The 22,748-nt window shown below is 41.0% G+C and overlaps 1 protein-coding gene across 2 annotated transcripts in view; it reads right to left on the reverse strand.

The window, feature by feature from the left end:
- CHN2 (chimerin 2) overlaps window positions 1-22,748 on the reverse strand; it is a 158,354-nt gene that overhangs the window by 7,769 nt on the left and 127,837 nt on the right. For both annotated transcript variants that reach the window (XM_086852786.1, XM_023919175.2), the window contains 4 exons: window positions 15,787-15,864; window positions 9,534-9,618; window positions 7,026-7,199; window positions 5,158-5,235 (listed from right to left, as the gene is read on the reverse strand). In XM_086852786.1, the coding sequence (XP_086708912.1) occupies window positions 5,158-5,235; window positions 7,026-7,199; window positions 9,534-9,618; window positions 15,787-15,864 (415 nt within the window). The remainder of the gene's footprint in view (window positions 1-5,157; window positions 5,236-7,025; window positions 7,200-9,533; window positions 9,619-15,786; window positions 15,865-22,748) is intronic.

Below are 22,748 nucleotides of genomic sequence, written 5' to 3' on the forward strand. Positions count from 1 at the left end.
TGACATGTTGTAAAGCCATTGCCTTGTTTGTCTCACAGTAACAGTGCTTGTGGACATGCCCTGATACAGACAGATGAGGGAGGATGCTTGATACATGGCATCCAGGATGGAGATAAAGGCTTTCACAGCACAGTAAAAGAGTTTATATTGACTGCAGACATTTTATACAAACCTATGGCATTAATCTTGCAGGGATACGTCCTGTCCAATGTATGCACATAATTCTCATTAAAACTAATAGCACTACATGTTCTCATCAAGAGGAGATTATATGCTTAAGTGTTTAAAACAAACAGCCTTTCTTGATGCAGCTGAGCAGTCTGAATACATCCATCAGCATTTAATTTAATACAGCATCAATAAGCCCTAGGAGGATGTTTACACTGCCCCCATCTTTTGTTTAATCCACACATTCCAGGCACGGTAGCATTAGTCTTGTAAAGCTTTGTGTGGAGAGCTCTATTTAATTGATGGACACTGAGCACTCAAAATGCTCCACTGAAAACAGATACCTCCAAGGAGCCAGCAGATATAGCAAAGCACAAGCTTACATCTATTATCCAGGTCACCAGTACACTAAATGGAAGTGTTATTTATTTAGTACTTTTACAAAGCAGCCCAGCAAGCTTCCTTAAAGGGGCATTTTAGCTTGAGGTACTTCAAACTGTAATGTACTTCAAACATACCTCTTATCTACATATGTGCTTACTGTAGGAAAAATTACGAATTCCTGAGTCAAAGATTTTACTCTCCTCTTCAGAGACAAATATACATCCATTGGAAATGCACAGAAGTTTATTTTAAAGTGTGCCCAGCAAAACATCTGTTGTAATATACCCTGCACATTTTTACAGCAGATATGCAGGGATTGGTGTGTGTATGTATATATGAATTACATGTGGTTTACATGGTACCTTCTGCATTACCACAATAATTTTTCACTCTTCAATACAGGAACTTTTTCAGATTATAGCTGTTATTTTCAGTATCATTGCAGCATCCATATGATAATATAGTTGGTTTTTTTTGTTGTTTTTTTAAAAAATATTTTGGATTGCAAACACGTAGTGAATTTCAGCTTTACAAACCTAATTCTACCCAAACCCCATAATTTCTTCTTCTCTGTTAGTTTGACTCTCAATGTATTTTGTTGCATTATGTTACAATTTGAATATCTCAAGAAAAATAAAGTTTTTGTTCTTTTCCTTAAAGACTGACGTCTGACTTTGAATGCCATAGAAATTATCAATAGTTCATTGCAGAATAAAATAGAATAAGTATTACATTCTTAAAGCCTCATCCATGCCCTCTGAATACTGAATTAGATTTTATATAAGTTCCTTTCCTGCTATTTTTTTTTTTTTAAATTGCACAACCTTTACCATGCTAGCATGCTTTTTGTTTTTTCTTGGACTTGGCATTTGACAGGTTTTCAGCTACACTGGCAAAAGGGTATGAATTATGATGCCTCTAAGTACTCATGTAATATTTAACAGCATAGTATTTTTAGCAAGTGTATTGTACCAGCCAGTTGTACAAACAAATGGGGGGACAGAAAGTGGTGGTGACAATGGCAGCTCTGTGGATAAAACGCACAATGGGTGCTCTCTGGATGCCACAATGCCACAGCTCAACAATGCTGACAGAGAGCAACTGTCATTCTACAGCACCAACATTCACCAGATTAAATAAATCCACATTATTCCCCTCCTTCTCATTACAAAAATCACTAAAATGGAACATTGTCAATGCCTCAGAGAGCCTAATGCTAATTTACAGTAGGGGTATTTACACTGCTTGGGATTTGGAAGGCAGTTTAAATCAGATGAGGACCAACTTCACCCTTTTTAAACACCAACTATCACAGCTACATTTGGCCCAAGTAATATTATGTGGGATGTTATTCTCTTCCGGAGATGGTAACTTTTTTCTGCTCTTGCTGTAATTCTTTGGAAGCACCAAGTGACTGCCTCTTTGTCAAGGCAGAATTAGTCAGAGGGAGGGCTGGCTGCTCTTCATTGCACTCCTTCAGCTGCACATGAGACCAGCAGGAGAGGTCCCCCACGGCCAAGTCATCTCCCATGCCTCATCCTGCTGTATCCTGCTGTCTCCTGCTGTCTCCTGGCCCCTGGGGCTTGATGAGGAGCTTGGAACCAGAACACTTGATGGCATTATTTGAAGGATGCATCCTGTGCATTAAAATGGGAGGACTTCTTGCCTGTCTCTTTTCAAACCCTTTTATTAAATCCTGTATTTCTGGAGATGCAAAAGTGTCCTGGAATTTTATCCAGGTGCCTGGGGACTGACTCAGGAACGATGGGCAGGGAAGGGCCTCTGGAATGCTGAAGTGCAATGTTCAGCCACCGCAGGCGCCTTCTTGTAAACCCTGCAACTTCCTTTTATGAAACTAGCTAATGTTTTTTGTCCCTGCTCTTACTAGAAGGTTGTTTCAAAGCCTTGCTTTCAGATGGTTAAAAAATGGTCCTTAAACTGTTAAATGAAATTTATTCCTGGCCGGTGTACATCCTCTAGTAGTGTGCCAAGACTATCAATTAGATTAAAGAGTTCTCTTCTCTGGTTCATACCCCTGGTCTCAGCATCTCCTTTGACTATCCTCCCCACACCGAAAGTCAATTTCCTGTAATTTTAATTTTCCTGTAATTTACATTTTTTTTTACAAAAAAAGTTAATTTCCTGTAGTGGAAACATGAATTCTGTAAAACCCTTACAAACTTCATTTTCTGGGCAGAAAATTGAATTTGAACAGAAAACTTCCAGGTGGTATTGAAGACAAGACCTGCCATCTGGCACTCAGATCCTTTCTCTCCCAGCTCCTTCACCTGGGACAGAGAAACGGCGTAATCTTCATTCATGGGGTAGTTCACTCCATGCTACTCTGGCTTCTAAGTACTAGAAGAGTTAACAGGGCAACAGAAAAGCAGTGTGTTCCTACCTATGGGGCTGGGGTGCAAAAGAGAGGGTGGCATCCCTGTCTCTGTAAGGATCTGACAGGGAAGCAAGCCCTGAGCTCTCAGGCTGGAAGTGTCTCGCCAATTCGAACTTCTGCCAGCTGACAACCACCTTCAAGCTGCACAGCCCACAGGTCAGAACAAAAAAACCTGAAACAACTACTATTTTGTTTTTCTTTAAATCCTTTCCTGTAAAAACTCTCAACCCTTCCTGTTTTTCCACCCCAGTTCAGGGAGAAAACATTTTCAAAACAAGAAAGTGTTGAAAGTTGTCAGCTTCTGGTCTCTGCAATACTCTAGTCCTCTAGCCCATAACAGGATTATGTTCTTTATTCTCCTGCTTTTATCCATGCCTTTTTGTTCATGGCAACACTCTTTCCTTTCATGAAACTATTAAAAAAAATGAAGACACAGATTTTGGTCAATTTCTGCCCAATGGTCTTCCCTACAGCCATTGTATACAAACTCTGTTTTTGCTTTGTCTGTTTTCATGTTTATCCATGCTTTTTTTCCTTTGGCAATCCAATACTGCTAGTCACCTCCCTCTTCCTGTTTCTAGGTGCTGCTGCCTTTGTAAATCACACTTTCTTCCTTGCTGTGGGAAGGAAGTGTGTATTGCCATCAATTATGCTGGGAGTATACTTAATAAATAGGCAATAAACTGAAGTGGTTCAAAGCATTTGCAAGGGAGCTACAGCTGAAGCAGGGTTGAAGTCATGCTCAGACATAAATATAAATCTGCCTTCTTCCAACTCTTCCCTCTACAACCTGTGCTTCTCCTTCTGGGTTTCATCCAGGTTGGTACACTTAGAGGAGACTGAACACACAGAAAAGAAAGGGTTTGCCAGGCCAGATCTACCTGCAGGGAGCAGAATGGGACCTGTGAGGACTGTGGCACATCTGGAACACTATCTTGCCATGATAGCAGTCATGTCACTGTGCACCTCTCTGGCCCAAAAAATGGCTGATCCATGGGTGTGTATGCATATGTTCCAAATTGCAGCATCCAGCATATTTTAAAATATGTATTATTTTTTAAAGGGTATTTCAGGATGAAAACAGCCAGTTTGGAAATTCCTTGCTGGACTTTCTTTACAGAGATGTCAAACATGACATGGCATGACAAACTGCCTCCAAACAAGAAATGTTCAGGCACAGCAAGTGTAAGATGTGCCACCTGCAGACCCTGCTGGCCAGTGCAGCCTCCCCTTGAGACCCCACATCTTCTCCCCATGGGCCATGGGGGCCCTCAATCCCTGCCTGAGTGACATCAGAGCTGTCTCCAGCTGCACCACGCTGGTGTGGGGCCATCCATCCTCCTGGTCACTACCCTGACCCACAAGCTGACCCTCTGGCTTGATCTGGACCTGCCTTGTGCCCATGGACTTGTGATCACAGGGCTGTGTCTGACCCTATTCCCTACCATGGCAGAGGAACACCTGAAAAAAATTAAGTAGGAAAGAAACCACTATTTACAGGAAATGAGAACAATACTCGTATAACTTCTCAAATGTACTTGCAAAGGTATTTTCTATTGATTGAGGCCCTTCCCTGTGCTCACTTACATGCACACTTCAAGTTAGCCCTGTGTGCAAAGACTGTGCACAGTCAGAACCAACAAAATCAACTCAATCAGTTCAGAAGGGCTATGAGGATGGTAATCAGTCAGTGTTTTAATTGTTAGTTTTTCAATATGCTGTACAACCAATCTCCTCAATGCCCCTCTCATCTGTTGTGCAGATGCAATCACGTGAGCAGTGGTGCAGTGCTTTCTACAAGGCTACATGCAGAAGGACTTCCCAGTTGGAGTTCCTGGTCCTTAAACTCATAAATAGGTTATTGTGTTGCAAAGCACTGAGTCTATTAAAGACAGGAATAACAACTTTCCCCTGGTACCATCTATGCTCATGCTTGAACTAGGCTAGGTTGAGCAATCATCCAGTCCCCCACTTAAGCTTCTACACACCAATACATCACATTTAATTATTCCTTCCAACTATGAAACATAATTTCTTCTTATGAGAAGGACTACAGATCACTTTAAACTCAGAAAAGACAGGTTACTTTCTGTACTTCTGCTTATATGTCAGATTCATTTCCATGGTACATATATAAACCCTGAAAGATCTGAGATGTCCTAGAACTGAAAGCTTAGATTAAAACTGTACAAGATTAAAAAATGGTGTACCTCGATCAAAGGCCATTTTCACATCTTCAATGTGCTCAGTGAAGCCTGAAACTCTATAGAGGCCCTCAGATTTTAAACCTGAAACAAAAAGTTCTTGTTAACTTAGCTTCAGTAATCAACAGATACTTAGGCTTGAGAACAATAATGCAAGAACATTTTACTAAGTGAAGCAAAATGTTATTTGTAATGTGAAACTCTGGAGCAGTTAAGGAATGATCAAGATGATGTGAAATTTTGTTTCTAAAGGATTAAAGCATTTTAGAATTCATACTTTCCAATTTTTTTAGGTACATGGTTGATTTGATTATCTTAGAGAAAAATACTGCAATTTGCTAATGGTGAGGCATGTGATGTTATTACGATTTATTCACGTTATGTAGGAGATTTTCCTGGATTTAGCTATAATTAATAAAGCTTTAGAGGTCTCCATTCCTTTTACCAGTTGCCTAATGATAAATAGCAATGCAGGTATAAGACTGCCTTTCCCTATGAGCACAATTTGTTCCTGTTTTGCTGTCTGCTTTTACTTATACACAGCTGATAGATGTAATAGATACAGGTCTTCCCCACATCAGTACATCCCTTCTATAGCTCTTTCACCAGCAGAGATCTGCTCACTTGCACAACTCTCCCCCCATTGCTCCACACCAACATGAAATGAAAGGCAGCTCAGCCGAGTCACACACACATTATTCATTTCAATTCCAAAATCCATTATTGTAACTATGCACTGTGCTAACCTACTTATAATTTCCAATATTCTTTGTCTTCTTAAGAACAAAATCAGAATCTTTCACAGTTCTATGGCAATTAAGGAAAGAAATATAAAGATGTTGAAAAAACAGAGAGCAGGCAGCAGATTTTATCTCAATCAATAAATGTAGAAGTAAGTGATTAGATCACAAATGCAATGTAGCTTCCCGCTATATCATCAGAGTAAAGCTCCTCTGTCTTAGTCCATACTATTCTTTCCATTTGTCCCTGCAATGATGATATAATCCTGCTAGAGCTTTACAGTGCAGTGCAGGGGATTTGCTAGTAAGTCTTTGAGTCAATCCAGTAGACGATGCGTGGGCTTGAAATCCTATGGCTAGTATCAGGGTGTTGCTATGCAGATTACTGGGATGCCATGAATTCAACATTATTAGATTCCTGTGCTGAAGCTGTGGCTAACAGGAAAATTTGGCTTATTGGGCAGCACAACATGCACATTTGCTATCCAAAGGAAAAATACATGAGTATTACGGAGGGGACACATGATTATTGAAGAAGGTATGTATTTTCCTTCAATCTGGCACACATCTGTTTACCAAAAACCTGTCACAAGCTTGAGTTTTGGCTGTGATATGTTGCCTGTGCCACAGGATCCATCAGTCAGGAACTGAGCATCATGAGAAACCCTGTGCAGTTGGTGTCCTACCACAAAGCACCATAGCCCCTGACCTCACTTGTCTGAGTCACTTCCAGTCACTTGTGTTCTCCTGCCCACAATGTCGGTAAAGGTTATTAAAAATGGATTTGATTTAAACTGATTACTCTGAAATTGGATGTGTCCCTAGGTACGTTAAAATAATGAAAAAAGACATGTAAACATGAACTTAAAAGTTCACTTTAAAGTTCACCCCTTTCAGAAGTGTAATGTAATACATGTTTTGACATGTTTTCAGAAAGCATTTCAGGGAACCGCATTAAGGAAGGCCATGATTTAATTTTACCAGCTAATGCAAAGCAATGTATCACCTACACTAAAAAACCCCTTTTCTCATCCTGTCCTCAGTGTGCATGAGCACAGCACCGTGTCCTAGCTTAGCACGTAATTCAGGTCATCCTCATTTCGCTGTCTCTGCTGCTCTCCCAAGCACACAAACCTCTTGCTTCGATCTCCCGGATGCAGGAATCCACCACCATGGGCCTCTGGGTGTTGTGGGCCTTCACCAGCGTGGTGAGATCGCAGCAGTAGACTCGCTTTATCCTCTTGAGGTCTGGCTGGCAGTCGTTGGGCACGTATTTGGAGCACTGCTTGTGTACGTTCAACCCGCAGTCTGCAAGCAGAGTTAGCCAGGTTAACTCCCTAATTAATTAGTGCTAATGCTGATAGGTCTTGTCTAACGATTTATTTGCCTGGTCCTCATCAAGCGAGGGGCACAGTTTCCCCATCAGTGAGGAATAGTGGAGATGAGAAGGATGAGCATGAAAATGTGTAAAAATCTCATGGTTGGAAAAGTAAACTCCAGCAGGGTTGTCAGAAAGGTGTAAAAAGTCTGGATGTCCCTTACAATCTGAGCTGAAGGAGACTGCTGGTGCAGTCTGGATCAGTTCATTACTGGACACATAGCTCAAGGTGTTGCATTTAAACACGTGAGACTTAACTTCTGGGTATTTTAGATTAGCCAAAAATAAAATTAGCACAGTAGTGACTGTCTTTTGCTGGCTGTTGTGTGGCTTAGCACTGATCTCCGTCGGAGGACCTAAGATTCACCTGAGCACTCCAGCTGGGACAGTGCTGTGAGCCACCATGCCTCACTCCCCTTTCCACATTCCTGCAGTGTCACATTTTGGCTCGCTCTGCCACATCAGCAGACTCCCCATCCCTTCTCATCACTTCACTGGTGACTAAGTGTCCCCTGTGGCTTAGCCTGTAGGTCAGCTTAGGCATATAAAATGCTGTGAAAGGCATGCTATAAAAAAGTGATTCATTTTACAAATAGTTCTTGCTGTCTTACTCCAGAGTCAAATACTGCCCTCAGTTGCACAGGTGGGTTTCTGTTAAACCCTCACTGCTTCACCTCTACAAACTGTATTTTTCTAATTGATTCAAGTATTCAGCCAAATGAATTTATAAGCTTCAGTAAAGCAAAAACCACCACCATGAGCTGCATTATCTTATATAACTCTGATTCCTGTTTTAATGCTTTTCCAGTCATGCTCATCACTGACGACCCTTTGAGATAATTTAACATTTAGCTATTAAAAATGTAAACAGGACTATTACTTGCAGCGTGTTTCAATATTATACTCTATCAAATATTAATCAAGGAAAATCACAAGCACACCTAAACATTTAATCAAATTGGGTAGGTTTTTGTGTGTTTCTCTGTATGGTTATTACTGCATAATATGTTATTTGTGAAATCTAAACAAATGTGAGAAGCTGCAGTTATGATCCTGCCTGCATTGTGTTCAGTGCTGTTCTCCAGGCATGTGAAGTTAAATTTAAATGCATCTGTCTACTTAGAGTTAAATGCTGGTAATTTTGAGGGAGAGTATTATGTTTCATACTAAATTAATATGCCTTTTCATTAATTTAGTATTTCATGTATGTGAACAAATATAGTGGTGTGCATTAGTGAGGTCAGGTCTTGCACACTTGTGTTTAAGATCAAATAGCTTGAAAAGCAAATTACTATTCCTCTTCTTTAATGTCCTTTTCATATTCTTTGTGTTACCACTATTCACCTACAGACAGACAAGATGTTGTCGTAGCTGAGACTGCATTTATTAACACTGTGCCTTTGTGAAAGCTGTTCTGATCCTCCAAACAGTGGTCTAAATTAATTTTAGGTAACAACCACCTCCTCTGTCTCTGAAAGGCAGATGTCAGGGTTGGATGTGTATAGTGCCAGTCTGAGAACAGGAATGCCTGGAGGTCAGGGCAGGGAGAGGTAAGACAAACAGTTTTTTGAATTGATTTCAGATCTGGAGAAAGAAGTTACAAAAATCCATTTGTAATGCACCAAATACTAATTCACTTGCTGAATCCAAAAACACATGATGTGATGATTATTGTGTTTTTGCAAGAAAAATATTTTCCACAAAAGAAAAAACATAATTAAGGCACTATTAAAATGCCAATACAGGCACCAGAAAACTAATCCCTCTTGGAAAATGACCGTCATATTTTTTGTTTTTATCTTGAGGTGGGATACTTCAGGCTTGCAGCAATGCATGGTATTTTTATGGGAAACAGGTGGCAGTCTTTTTTGCAGACAAGGGCAATTGGTAGCAAAAATAGGAGTTATGAAGCCTCGTTGCTGGTTGGCTTTGGCATTTCCAGTGCTTGCATCTTAAGACATAAAACCATCAGGGATAACTTAATCATAAAAGACCAGTTTGAATGTACACAGCAGGCACAAGCACAGGCACAGGCAGGATCAAGGTACCAGCAGAGGATGAAGCTCAGCAACCAAGGGCTGATAGCTTAATTTCTAAACCAGCTAATGAGGCAAATGAAAATGCTCTAACCTCTACGTGAGGATTTCCTGCTTTGCTCTTTAAAGAAATCCCAGCCCTCCACTCCTGCAGGGAATGCAGGTTGGAGTGGGACAGATCTCTGAGCATTTCAAGAGACTGACAGAAAATTTTGAAGTCAGGCTCACCTGAACACCTCACTCCCTGAGCGATGAGACCCCACATGAAGTTGGCGCAGTATTCACACCAGTGTGGACCTCGAAACGTATGGACCTGTAATACAGATGGGGGTGGGGGAAAGAAATGGGGTCACTGGGAGGCAGATGGGCTGACAGATGGAGAAACTGAAATGGATAAACAACAGAAGACTCAGTAGGAGTAAATCTTTAGCACATAGTGCCCACATCCTTCCAACGTCTAGATGAAATAAACCATGGGAACAGAAATTTGCTTTGATCTCGAAGTTTATCTTTCAATAGGCTTAACATAGCAGAGAACCAGGCTGTGGATGACACTGAAAACAAATAATTTTTGCCTGCTGACATTCTAGCTACAGCAGAGGGGAGGAAACCAGGAGAAAAATAGTAAAACTAATATTCCAAAGAACTGTAGGAAAAAAGCACCCTTCCCCAGTCTAGTAAGTAATTTGAACTCACATAGGGAAAAGCTGTCAATAGACTCCTTTTCAGCAGATCAAACTTCATTTTGCTACAGTCACAAGTAAATAAAGGAGAATAAAATGATTTGTGTGCTGACAGAGCTCACATCTCCCCAGCCACATTTTGCACACCACTGCTTCTTCCGTCACTGCTTTTCCAAAGGCTAGAGCAGATCTTTTTATTTAAGATGTGTATTCTGGTAAAGTAAGCATTTAATTTTCATTGAAATGAAAAGTAAATAGTGAGGTCTATGCCCCTGTGAATGGGCATGGTATGAGCTAGTTCTGGCCAGAGACTTAATTGAGCTTAACAAAACATAAATCATGCACACTCTGGCTGCCAATGCATCCTCTCTGCTCTTGTTTACCCGTCGGGTGGATGGCTGAAAGGCCACTTCCACCCCTGGGATGGGAAAAGCTGCTCTTTGCTTTTCATGGAGTGAAAAAAACAGTCATTGGCCTTTTTCAGATAAACTGTAAAGTTTTAGGCCAAGCATTTTGCATGCTAATGTTTTCGCCCCATTTGTCTGCAGGATCACACCGACACAAGTCTGTACTCTTAAGCCAGAAAGATGAAGTATTGTGATTTTAATACAGACTTCTCTTCCTGATTTTGAGGTAAAAATGTGAGCCTGGCTGCAAATGGCTCCTGACCAAGTACTCACAGTCAAATAAACTTAAAGCAATAGTAGTTCTTCTCTTTTTACAGTGAAAGGTCAAAACTAGAGTGTTTGACTTTTTTTGGGATGGTACTTTACCTCTCAGAAAAACAAGTATCTCTGTGAAACAAAATGTTAACTTTAATAAACTTTGAGATAGATATATTAATAGATACAGACCTATACTTCTCATTTCATTTCATTTTATTTTGCAGAGTGAGTAGCATGAATTTCAGACATGGCTTTTTGCAGGGGTAAACGGCTGTACGTAACAGCTGATGACCTGAGTTTCAGTCATCTGCACTATGTGACCTTCAGTGGATACAAAACTACAGATAAAACTAATTATGCCTGCATCTTTATCATTTACAGACTGAAAGCCACATAATTAGTAGGTCTGCACCTGCACTTAATTGTGGGTGAAAATCATCTGCTGTGGGAAGATAACTAGCTGTGTCTTCTGCTTTGCAGCGATTTACAAAAGCTAACCTTGTGAGAAGGGGTCGTAAGAGCTCAGCCAGGACTTTTAAAAATGCACCATTTCACAAATAAAGTCCATTGCAGTTGCTAGGATATTTAGGGCCTACTTGCTCACTTTACATAAAGCTTATTTCAACTGATCTGGCTGAGGCTTATTTTGGAAATGGTAGCTGATTATTCCTTGATCTTTCCTGACATTAATTGGAAAGTCATCAATGCTGACTGAGGGCTCCAATTGAGAAGTGCTGACAGCGCATCCTTCCCTTCTTCCATTCAGCTTGGTGGCCCTCAAAGGCTGAGTTCTCTTTATTCATTCACTTCAATTTTTCACGGATCCGCATTTTAGCTCATATGGCAAGCCTCCAGCTGAAATACCCTGTGAAAAGCTAGTCTTGGTGGTTTCTGGCCAAGTTGAAACAGGGAAATTCACTGAAAAAAGGGAGAACTTCAAAAGTTTCTAGATGAAGGTGCAAAAATTCCCTTAGGATGCAATTTTGAACTAAGTCTCTTATGGTTTGTCATTAATTTTAAAGAAATAATGAAGGAAGCCTGTTCTTAGGAACACAACATTTTTGAATGGTATATGAGAATTTTGCCTGCAAGACTGGCCTCATCTCTTTTTAAAACAGAGAGAGATAACAGCAAGTCTCATATTTTTGAGATGGAATTTTAGTTTTTGCCCCATCCTTTGTAACCACATCACTACAAACAGACTGGGCATAGATTTTTTGGAACTATGGTCCGGTACTATTTATTGCTGGTTCCTACCCCATCCTGAAGTCTCAGTAGATCTCTCTGTGTACACACAGCATAGACTTGAGCTGCCTGAGCTACAGTTGACACATAATTCAAACTTTTAAAATGAATTTACAGGAAACTATTTCCTAAAATAAGCCAACCCTGTGACATTTCAGACTATACACTGTACTTTTCTTGTTCAGTCTTTCATCCTCTTCCAATGAGAAGTTGCTTCTTACATTCACTGTTTCTTCTCTGCTGCACAATCTCACACAACACTACCCTGCATGTCTCTTCTTGTTGTCTTCCTGTTCTCTTTGCCCTTTGCCCCCGTGGTGCCCTTGCTTTCAAATGGCAGCATTCCCCTTGCAGGTGATACCTTATTCACGTCTTGTTTGTGTCTTGGTCATCTTCACAGAGGGAGAAACTGAGACCAAAGTTAAGGAATGCCAGTACAGTGGCAAAACAAAATAATGCCTCAAGCAAGAAATGAACAAAAACAATTGTCTTGAATTGAACTGCTGTTTTTTTTGTTTTTTTTTTTTTTAATTGACATTATACAGTGTTGATTCTGAGACAATTTTGGTTTTATGTGACTGGGTCTGAAGATTTTCTATTTGCTTTCCAAGAAAATAAGTCTTTTTCAGAGTTGTGCCTGAATACAGACATATTTAGACTCTTTTGTGAACTCCTGCTGAGCCTAAGCCATCTGAAGGGAAGAAAAGCTGACTCTGCTGTTATTTTTGTTTAAATGAATGAACATAATCTTCGTGATGTCTGTAAAAAAATATCTCCCCCAAACCCTTTGTCTCCCAGAAGCAGCATTATCTGCAGTGCTTAACACAAGTGGAAATTTATCCCAGAGCCCCCTCTCTCCCAGCAGATCTGACATGTCTGTGATCAGCTGCCTGTACTCCACTAGCCCTCCTGCAAATGGGATGTGCCCATGCTATGGTGGCAGACAGGCACAGTATTGTGGTAAATGCACATTATTCAGCTGGATTTGCTCACTTGAAGCAGCACAGAAGCCCTCTCACGAATTCCCAGCCTTGAACAAAAAGTGTGGAGCATCCTCAAACTCCATGCTGCTGCCCTCAGGCACAAGGTTGACCTCACCACCAGCTGGGACCCTACTGAAGCTGGCAGGTAAAGCACATCCAAAAGAGGCTGCTGGATCCAAACTGGAACAAGATGCAAAAGGACTTTGAGATCCAGTCAGGCTGACATCCACAGAGCTGGAGAAATACCTCTGTGTTTTTCTAAACAGGGCTTCAGAGATTTATTCTCTTTCCTGAATTATGGTATGTCTACACTGGCTTATGCAAAGTTGTCCCGCCAGACAGACGCCAGCTCCAAACCTAAATCCATGTGACTGCGTGGTGTGCTCACACAGCTTGACAAATCAGCCTGGATACTAAATCTTTTTTTGTCCACTTGCCTTGACTGCCTTGAAATTTGAAAGAGAGGTTGAATGAGAAAGCATGGATGATCAGAAGAGCATAAACTTGGTGCCCTCATGCTCCAAACTTCAATGCTACTTTTTAATTTTTCTATTAGCTTGGCAAGGATGAAGGGAGAGCCATCTGAATTTGTGCCTTGCACCTTTCATTCCTTCTCTCTTGCAGTAAGATCTTTGGTATAAGATGTACAAAAATCCCACCAGCTTTGCTAGAAATGTGCCCTTCATTTTTTATATTCTTCATCTTGTAAAGGACAAAAGCTAAAGAGTGCCTGTTTGTTCATGAAGAATTGCCTATGACAGGATTATGAAGGACACTGTGACACATAACCTTTATCCCTAGAAACTGAGATGAATGATATAATGCACATCAGTATTCACCTAAAAACAGGGAAGACAACTTTTTGAATGTCTTCAAAATAGCATTGTCCTTCAGATAAACCCCATATCTTCATAGCCTGAGTGCTGTCAAAAGCCATCAAGCATCTTGTCCAAGACCCATAAAGCCATTCTTTCTTTTTAAAATGATTTCTGAACCCCTTTATGTAATGAATATGGGATATATTAAAGATATTAGCCTTGAGCCATGTTTTTAATTTAAATGTTCTGTTCTGAGTATACTATCCACATTTTTTGTTCAACAGCTGGACATGTTCTAATGTATTCCTTTGGAAAAGTAACTGTATTTGCATAGTGAACATATTTGTCCATTAAGCAGATGTAACACTTTCGATTGACCTTTCTGGACAACTATTTTTTAAATGTTTGTTCCCTAGGGTCTGTTATTGCCTTTACTAAGAACAATTATTTTCTGCTGTCAAGTCTTTGAATACATATCTATTTTAATCATGTGGCTTTCCAGTTAAACTATGACTCTTTTGAAACAGAAAGGAACAGAAACTATACAACAGCTAGATTGTGCAAACACCAAGTTAACTGGGCACAGGTCCAATTATAAATCAAAGCCAAAACAAGGGAAATTTTGAAGAGGAAGGAATGCATGGGTCAAAGTGGAAAGAAGTCTCAGTCATGAGAAAATATTTTCTAGTTAAACTAAAATAGTTTTGATATTAAAATGATAATGAGGGTAAAACCCAGAAAGAATGAAAGTTGGCTTAATCAAGCAAGAAAACAGAGTGTGCTTCCCCTATTTCCTTCAGTGCTGATCAGAGAGATAAATATCGACTTTTCTGTAGACTGGTTCAAGGAAGGGGAATGAGAAAAGGGATGCCATTATTTGCTTTGTTCACTAATATTAAATTATTGATTTGCCAACGACAGCAGAAGCACTGCAGAGGTTAGCAATGTCTGCACAGCAGAGTATGTAGAAAAATAAGAAATGAAACTTTCTTGCTAAGTGAAATGATTTTGATCAGTGCTTCTCCTTTTTTGACAGGCCCTAGATAAATATCAGAAAATTCTTGTTCTGCTAATGAGTTGAACTATTCTGACAGTGACCCAGATCAGCATGCTCAAGGAGCATTAACTAAATTGATGTTTCAAAGCTGAGATACATTCCTTTCTTGTCTTGTTACTGACTCTTACTCTTGATGCTCATCCTGATAAGCATCAAAACACAGTCTGACAGCATTAACTATGGTAACTGGCTGGCATGCTCTGAAACCAGCACAGTCCTTTTGGCAAAACATTTTAATACAAGCTGCCTGGAAGGTCTGTTTCCAAAGCTGAGTCACTTCCCTGCAGCAGTCTGCCAGACAGCACTCGGGAAAAGAATCCTTAAGAATCTGATTTTGTACATATAGACAGCAGAGAGATGATCCATTTAAATGTCCCTGTGTTTGCCCAGCGATCTGTTTTAGTTTGACAAGCAAACACAAGCTCAGATCCTATAGCTCAGTGGGACTCTGAGAACATTTCCTTAGCATATGGTGGGGGAACAAAAGCTAGGAGACAATGCCCACCACTGTGCTTTGCTTTATTGTTAGGAGCACCCAAGCTCTCTCAACTTTTTCTGAAATCAGAAATGGTCCAAAATATTTACTGTAAATACTGTAAATATACGGTATTTAAATAAACAGTACTGTAAAAATATGGTAAAATACTGCTGCCTTCTGAAAATAGCTGGATTTTGAAAAGGGGCTTTTTTCTTATTTAAAATTAGATACACTTAAAATGAAGACAATAAGTATGAAGTGGTTTGTTTCTGAATAGAAAAGAAAACCGAATCTGTGAAAAAGAGTTAAATTGCCAGTCAGGTAATACAATGAGCAGGAAAACCATTATTTGGATTAAGTGCCTATGTAACAGCATACTAAGAAATCAGTTAAGGGAACTTAAAGTAAAAAGAAAAATTAATTTTTCAACAATTTTCTAAGAGCTATTATAAATAGTTATAAATAAATATATAAATCTTCACAACAAAAAAATAAAATGTGAGGCATCTCAACAGAACTTTTTAGCTGAAAATAATAGCAAGCTGTGCTTACCTTAAAATTGTGTGCTTTTTCATAGTTGAAGTGGTTGTCGTTCTGAGTTAAGGCTGCTCTTCTGACCAAGGAGGTGATCTGTGAATAGGCAAAGAGTTTCAGAGGTTGCCACAGAAGTGCCCCCTTGACTCCCACCTTCACCCCCAGGGCCACGGCCAGGAGCTCTTGGCGCTTCCTTCCTCGCTTGGACTTGTGAACAACAGCACAGTTTTTCTCATTTTCCAGCCACAGGTCCTCTGAGAACATAGCGCTGGGATCCCAAATCTTTTCCCTGTCTTCCTCGGCGCCGGGGAGCCTGACTGTAGTCAGCACGGTACAGTTTGTCCAAGTGCTTCTGATGTTAGACAGCAGATTTGAAGCAGCTGCAGCCCATTCTGCTGAGACCTCTGGCATGTGACTTGAATGGGCCGTCTTGTGGGACGGAAGGAGCTTCTGCATCTGAATAAGTAACGGCCTGTGCCGAGCAGTTTCTTGAGGCAGATGTGTGCCTCCAACAATAGCACGAATTCATACACTGAGCAGCCTCCCCCCACCCTGTGCTCCCCGAGCGGGGGTCTCCAGAGAGGTGCTGCCGAAATCCCGGCTGGGGGACACACAGCGTTACAGCTTCACCCCCATTTCCAGGGACAGATCTCTTCAACTCTGCAGTGTGTTAAAAAATGAACAAACAAAAAGCCCCTGGAAAGCCCACACACAACTGAATCTGATGCTGCATCCAATTACACTCAGACTCGGAGACTTATCAGCCAGCAGTCTGCATGCCAGCAGATTAAGCCCTTAAAACCATGATGATTGTTTAATCTTACAGGGCAAAAAAAATCTTTCTCTGTCTCTCTCTTTTTTTTTTTTTTTTTTTTTTTTTTTTTTTTTTAATTTATTTTTTTTTGCTTTTCATATCCTGTACAAGGTAAAAAAATCCAGCAGCACTCCAAGCATTTGGCACTTTTACACCATGGTTTAAACTAAGTATTTCGTCACTGTGGACTCAGTAACACTGGGGTAGCTCTGGGACTGTGTGGCCTTGGAAGCCCTGGAGCCTGTGCAGCACTGGAGTGAAGGCAGCAGGGGAGCTTCACACGGATGCAGGAGGCCCATATGCACAGCCCTGCTTGCACAACAGGGTCTTCAAGGTGGATTACCTTTGCTCTGGTTACCTGCCATCTCTAGATTTTGAGGGGAGCTGTTTTCTAGTTAAAGCCCAGGGACAGGAGATATTGGGACCCTGACCACTAACAGCTTTCAGCGTTACTTTGGACATGTGATCCACTTTTTTACAGGCAGGTAGTTCGGTGTCCCAGGACACAGATGTCTGATACTGAGCATTCACTGAGAAGCGCATTCAGTGCCCCCTCCCCACTGGTTTCTCTCCCTCCAGGTCCCTTCTTCTACTCCTTTACTAAGTTCTGTTCCCCATCCAGAAGAGGAGGATGGAGGTTACCTGCTTGGCAGAGCACTGTGAGATTTAAGTCCAAAGGTGTGCCTAATGCTCAAAGTGCTGTGATAGAGCTGAGTGATGAGCTGCCAGTGCTACTGGGAAAATTACCTATTTGAACTAGAGACACTGAAGACCACACCAGTGGTCTTTCACAGTCTGCCCCACTTCAACTAACAAAGAAAATACGTGAAATTGAAGTATTTCATTCACTTACATTAACTTGTGAAGTTGACCTTGCATCTATTTTTTTCAGTCTGCTTTTACCTCAGGCTGAAAAGTCAGAAGGTTCATCTAATTCACTTACTAACCCCTCCACCACACAGACTGCCTGCGCTTAGTAAAAGTGATGCTCTGCTGATTTGAAAGCCCATGGGGACAGATGGCTGTCCGTCAGTAACATCAGGCTGTGCAATTTCAGAGAGTACACTACTTAGGGTTTTCCAGCAGTTGTGCAACCTGCAAAATCAGCTTCTCAGTCATAAAACGAAGCACTTACTTCTATCTATAGCACACTTAATTCTTTTCTTTTTCAGGTAACTCACAACGCCACTTTTTACACGCTCCCATACTTCAAAGCTTCCGCTCCCCAGAAGGGAGGACTTCCACACAAACCTTCTGCTCCCTGAGTCGCTCCCCATTCAGCCTTTCCCTGGCGCTTGGCACTGTTACCTGACCACTGGTGACAACTGGCTGTGATGCATGCATGAACATTGCTCTGCCTGCAGGAAATCCCTCCTGCTCTTCCATATGCCCTCTTGTAGTGAGTCCCAGCTTCTGCTACCTTGGCACCTTTATTTGCTTTCCAGGACAGACTATAGCTGCCCAGCTCTTTCTCCATGTGTTTCAAGAGGCAAAAAGTACTGCTTTTTGCCAGCAGCAATGGCATGGTTTGGGCCATCACAAAGGAAACCTTGGAGATGCTCAAAGTTCTGATCACATTCTAGTTTCTTTCCTCAATACCATTTAAATTTATTTATATTTATCAGGAAGAAAACCCTCAAGCTAGCTCTGGGTTGTCAGACACCCCTGAAAATACTCCATCTAAATCCCCCACATTACACATAATCTACTTTTTCCTCTAACTTTCAGCATAACACATCCAAAGTCAGAGAGAGGTCGGTTTCCTAATAATGCTCTAATATTTGCGTTTATGTCACTAGACTGATAAAAATCCCATTATATAACCAATATTTTTTACATAACATGGCAGATTTGATACTCAAGTGACAGGCTTATGATGATACATCTTGGAAATTCAATTTATTAAACTATTTTTGGAATATCACAGTGTCATCCTGGGATCAGACATACAGACATATTCAATGGAAACTCTGAGTGTTCGCACAGAAGCATTAAACTTATTAGACTTGGGGGAGGAAAATTCAGCCAAACCAGTTCATATGACTAAGGCACAGCAGTATTTACTGTTTATCATAGATGAGATTTTATTTACCCCCTGGGTATCTGCCTTGCTTGGGTCCCATTTAGACAGTTGTTCAGGGGGATTCGTTGCAGACACGGGATGTGCACAGAAGGCCAGCAGTGAGTTCTTCCTCTTTAGGAAGGGCTTAATCAAAGCCCCGACAGGTTTGGTTTCTAAATGGTGCTGCAAACCTCAGATGAGCTGGACCACATACACAACCACTTCCTTCTCTAAATACAATGCAAACTTCAGCAATGACAAATTCTCAGCTGCAATCAGCTCCTGATACCACAGGCTCAACCCAGTGCTCTTCTTTTATCAGCCTTCTTTTTTCCTAATACAAAATTGGCTGCACATGGTGTCAACTCATTCAAAGAGCATCTCTTGATCAACTTAGTGAGTTAGCCTGCAGCTAAACAGGAGAAGGCCAGTGGCTAAGAATATTATTGCTGGTTGTCGCTGAAAGTGAAGCTAGTGAAGGCTGGAAGGTGACTGTGGATTATCTGTGTTTTCAGACCACAGGATTTCTGCCTAAGATACAGTTTTAGCTTACTAGTCTCTTTGTAAAACAGATGGAAATTCGGCATTTAGAGACAAGTAAAATGTCACTGAACCAGAATAATAAAACTAAGGGGCGGAGCAGGGGGGGAAGAGGGCGACAACTCAGCTGTTGCGCCATTTCCAGTGCAGCATGAGCTGAACCACACCATTGTCTCTCCCCTCAAAGACTGGCGTCTTGTTTGCTAACAAAGGCCTCGGGCACAGGAAAGAAAAAATTGCAGTACGAAAAGCTTTTGGCTTTGTACATGTGGTATGATTTCTCCTGCAGTCGTGTGGGCAGTGCAGAGGATTTGCTGGAAGCAAGCGGTGGGGGAACTCTGCACGCTGCCCTGCTTGTCTGTGCCAGCTCCAGCGTGGTGGGAAGAGATGCCATGGGAGCGGTGGCTCCGCTCCCTGGGCTGCCACTGTGCCTGACCGTGGCTGGCAGGGAGGGGAGCTCAGGCAGCACATCCTTGGCTTGCTGCTCTGCCTGCCGAAGGACACAGCTGTGGGGGAGAAAGGAAGAGCACGGGCACGTCTCTTTGGGTGACACCACAAGTGAAACGGAGATTGCTCCACGATGAGGAGCTGTGACGAATCCATGACTGATCTCTAACTAAATACACTTAGCTCTGCGTATAGATACAGTCATAGGTCAAAGAGAGGCCTGTTTCCTTGCAGGCACGGCACACAGGGTTATCTGCCAGACAGATTATGTTTGCTCAATTGCAAACACGTGGTGGAGATGACACACGGAGCAGGAATCTTGCAGCTATTGGGTTTTTCCTAGTTTTCTCCCACGGAGCTCTTCCCACGGTGTGCTCAGAACACGTCAAAGAAGCCATCTCTTAGCAAGACAGGAGGCACAGAGGGGAAATGGTGCTGAAGGCCAATTGGCCAAAGGCACTTGCCATACCACAGTCCCACCAATCTGTGCCTCCCACTGCCACAGCACTGTGAGCTGCCATTAAAAAGCTCCTGTGCTGCTGAAACAGTGGGAGGAAACAAACTCCAAGCAGAAAACATGCTGAACAGAAAGCCAAGCACAATGAGTGAAGGGTGATGTTTGCTAACCTGGTGTTGCAAAACCCACTTTCCTAAGGAGCCCTCTCTCCTGTGGGAAGGCTCCCAGTGTCGATTAGAGGAGCAGAGGTTGCAGTGGTGAGCAGGGCCAGGAAGATACACAACATGTGGCCCAGGGCTAGGGAAGAAATCAGATTGCATTGCTGCTGAGCTACTGCTGCCCTCTGGTTTGCCTCTTCCCCAGCCCAAACCAAACAGTCTCTTGTTTCCAGCAGAAAACTTCCTTTCAAAATGAATTGTCATTCACTATACTTAATAAAATAAAATTATGTTAATATTATAAATATTATAAAATAGTGTTAATAAAATAAAAAAAAAAAGAACCACTGGTGTTTTTTTTAAATATTAAGATTTATCTATAGTTATGCTTTTAACTAATTGGAATTTCAACTTTCTTTTTTCTTTTTTTTTTAATGACCATCGGTATCTCTGAAAGTTATGACTGAGCAGCTGTCAACAACATAAGTGTTTAGGCAGCAGACTACCTACACTGGGCTCCTGTTCTGGAGAGCCTGGTTGCGCTTCCATCACCACTCACACCTATCTTTTGCAGTTAATCCACAGCAAAAGAAAGTGTTTAATTAGGAAGACTTAACGAAGCACATGTGTAACCTGTTACATCAGTAACATTACTGATGTTAAAGTTGTTAAAATTGTAATATTTATACCTCTCCTAAATTAATGTGATTATTTATTAGCATCTCAGCAAACAGCTGTCATTTATATGCACTTATTTTTGACCATACGTGTATTCCTACATTCCTCCACAGACAAAAAATATAATTTACCTACAGAAAATGGAAATATAATCTCCCTTAAACTTCAGATCCCCTTTCTAAATCCTCCTCAAACAGATTTTTCTGTATGCATCATGATTATTTTTCTCAAAGCAATATAGTGAACCAAACAATACAACAGCCAAAGGTGAAATAGTGTGTAATCAGGGAGGCACTAGTGAGACTATTATTAAAAATAATAGTTTCTGTAAGCTTCTTATGGTGTATTAATATAATAAACTTTTGTCTATTTTGGAACGACTGGAGATCACATTAAGTGGTATGCAATTACACAGTCATCTTCTATTAAAAAATAGTGAATGGATTAAATGATTTTATGTTGTCAGGCCGTTCCATCACTTAATGCATTAATTTTTGTATTTCCTATCCACCTTCAATACGTCCAAAACAGTATTTTGATTTCTTATTTTTGTCAACTATAATAAATAGGCACTGTGTTACAAATACAATGTCAGTATCGTGGAAGAAATAGTGCAGAAACAAGGAAAGGATCTAGGCACAGCAATTCCCTCAAATAACCCTGTAGAGATTAACATGGTAACAGCAGGTCTAGCCTATTTATTGTCTCGACTTCCTTTCCTCCCACTCTCTCCTTTATCCTTCCCAATCCATCTCCATACTTGTCAAGGTTATTAATGACATTTTCCTGGCCAAGTTCATGATCCTCTCCCCTGTGCTTAGTATTTGTGACCGAAATGGTCGCAGAGGAACAAAAGAGAAGAGGCATGAGGACTAAGCAGGGCAGGTGGGAGCAGAACCACACACCACGGCCACTGCTGCTGCTGTGGTGGAAGAACACCAGGGCCCCAGGGAACACCAGCCCCCACAGGGCTGCCAGGAGATGCTTCATCTGCAAAAAGGGCTTGTTCAGGGAACTGGATTGATTTCTGAATTACCTCTTGCTCTCTCTGGGGATACAACACGTGTAACTGACTGAATTTGCCTGCATGCAGTGCCTGTCAATGAGTACTGTTATCACACATATAGATCAATGTGTCTCCATGATAACATCTGGCCTGTAGCCAAACGAAAATTCAAGCATGATATTTATCCTGATATTTGCAAAATATTGGCAGTGATCCTGATATTCTGTCAATAATGATGGCAATTTTTTGACAACACAACCAACACAGAATTTTTCTAACAAATAGACATTTAAGAAAAGGATGGATGGATGGATGGATGGATGAGTGCATAGCAGGTGTCTAATCTAAAACAGTAACATATTCTTGTTTTATAAACAAAGGAGAAAAACATAAACCTTCAGACAGTGATTCATCTTCTATGAGAGGTCAAGTCTAAAATGGATGAGCTTGAACTGCCTTTTGAGGTCATTTATGGATCATACAGGAAAACTCAATGGCTCTGGCAGAAACAGATATCTTTACTAAAGGATATTTAAAATTAGGTAAAATCAATATCCCTCTGTACTATTTTCTGTATCTATTGTTCTGTTAGATATTCAATTTTAGAATAAATTAAATATGGAATAATTTATTTTATGAGCCTCAACTGTATCTCTAAGTAATTATAGATTAATAACTGCACTTAGTTTTGGTTATCAATACCCCTCATACTTCAGACTGGTTAAGACCCATGCTCTGGAAACATGGAATATTCAGCTTACTACATCATTGGTTACACAGCTGCATGCAACTTTATAGGTTTATCTGGGCTCATTGAA

Source organism: Cyanistes caeruleus, chromosome 1 (genome assembly GCF_971803275.1).
Source record: "Cyanistes caeruleus chromosome 1, bCyaCae1.hap1.1, whole genome shotgun sequence".
NCBI lineage: Eukaryota > Metazoa > Chordata > Aves > Passeriformes > Paridae > Cyanistes > Cyanistes caeruleus.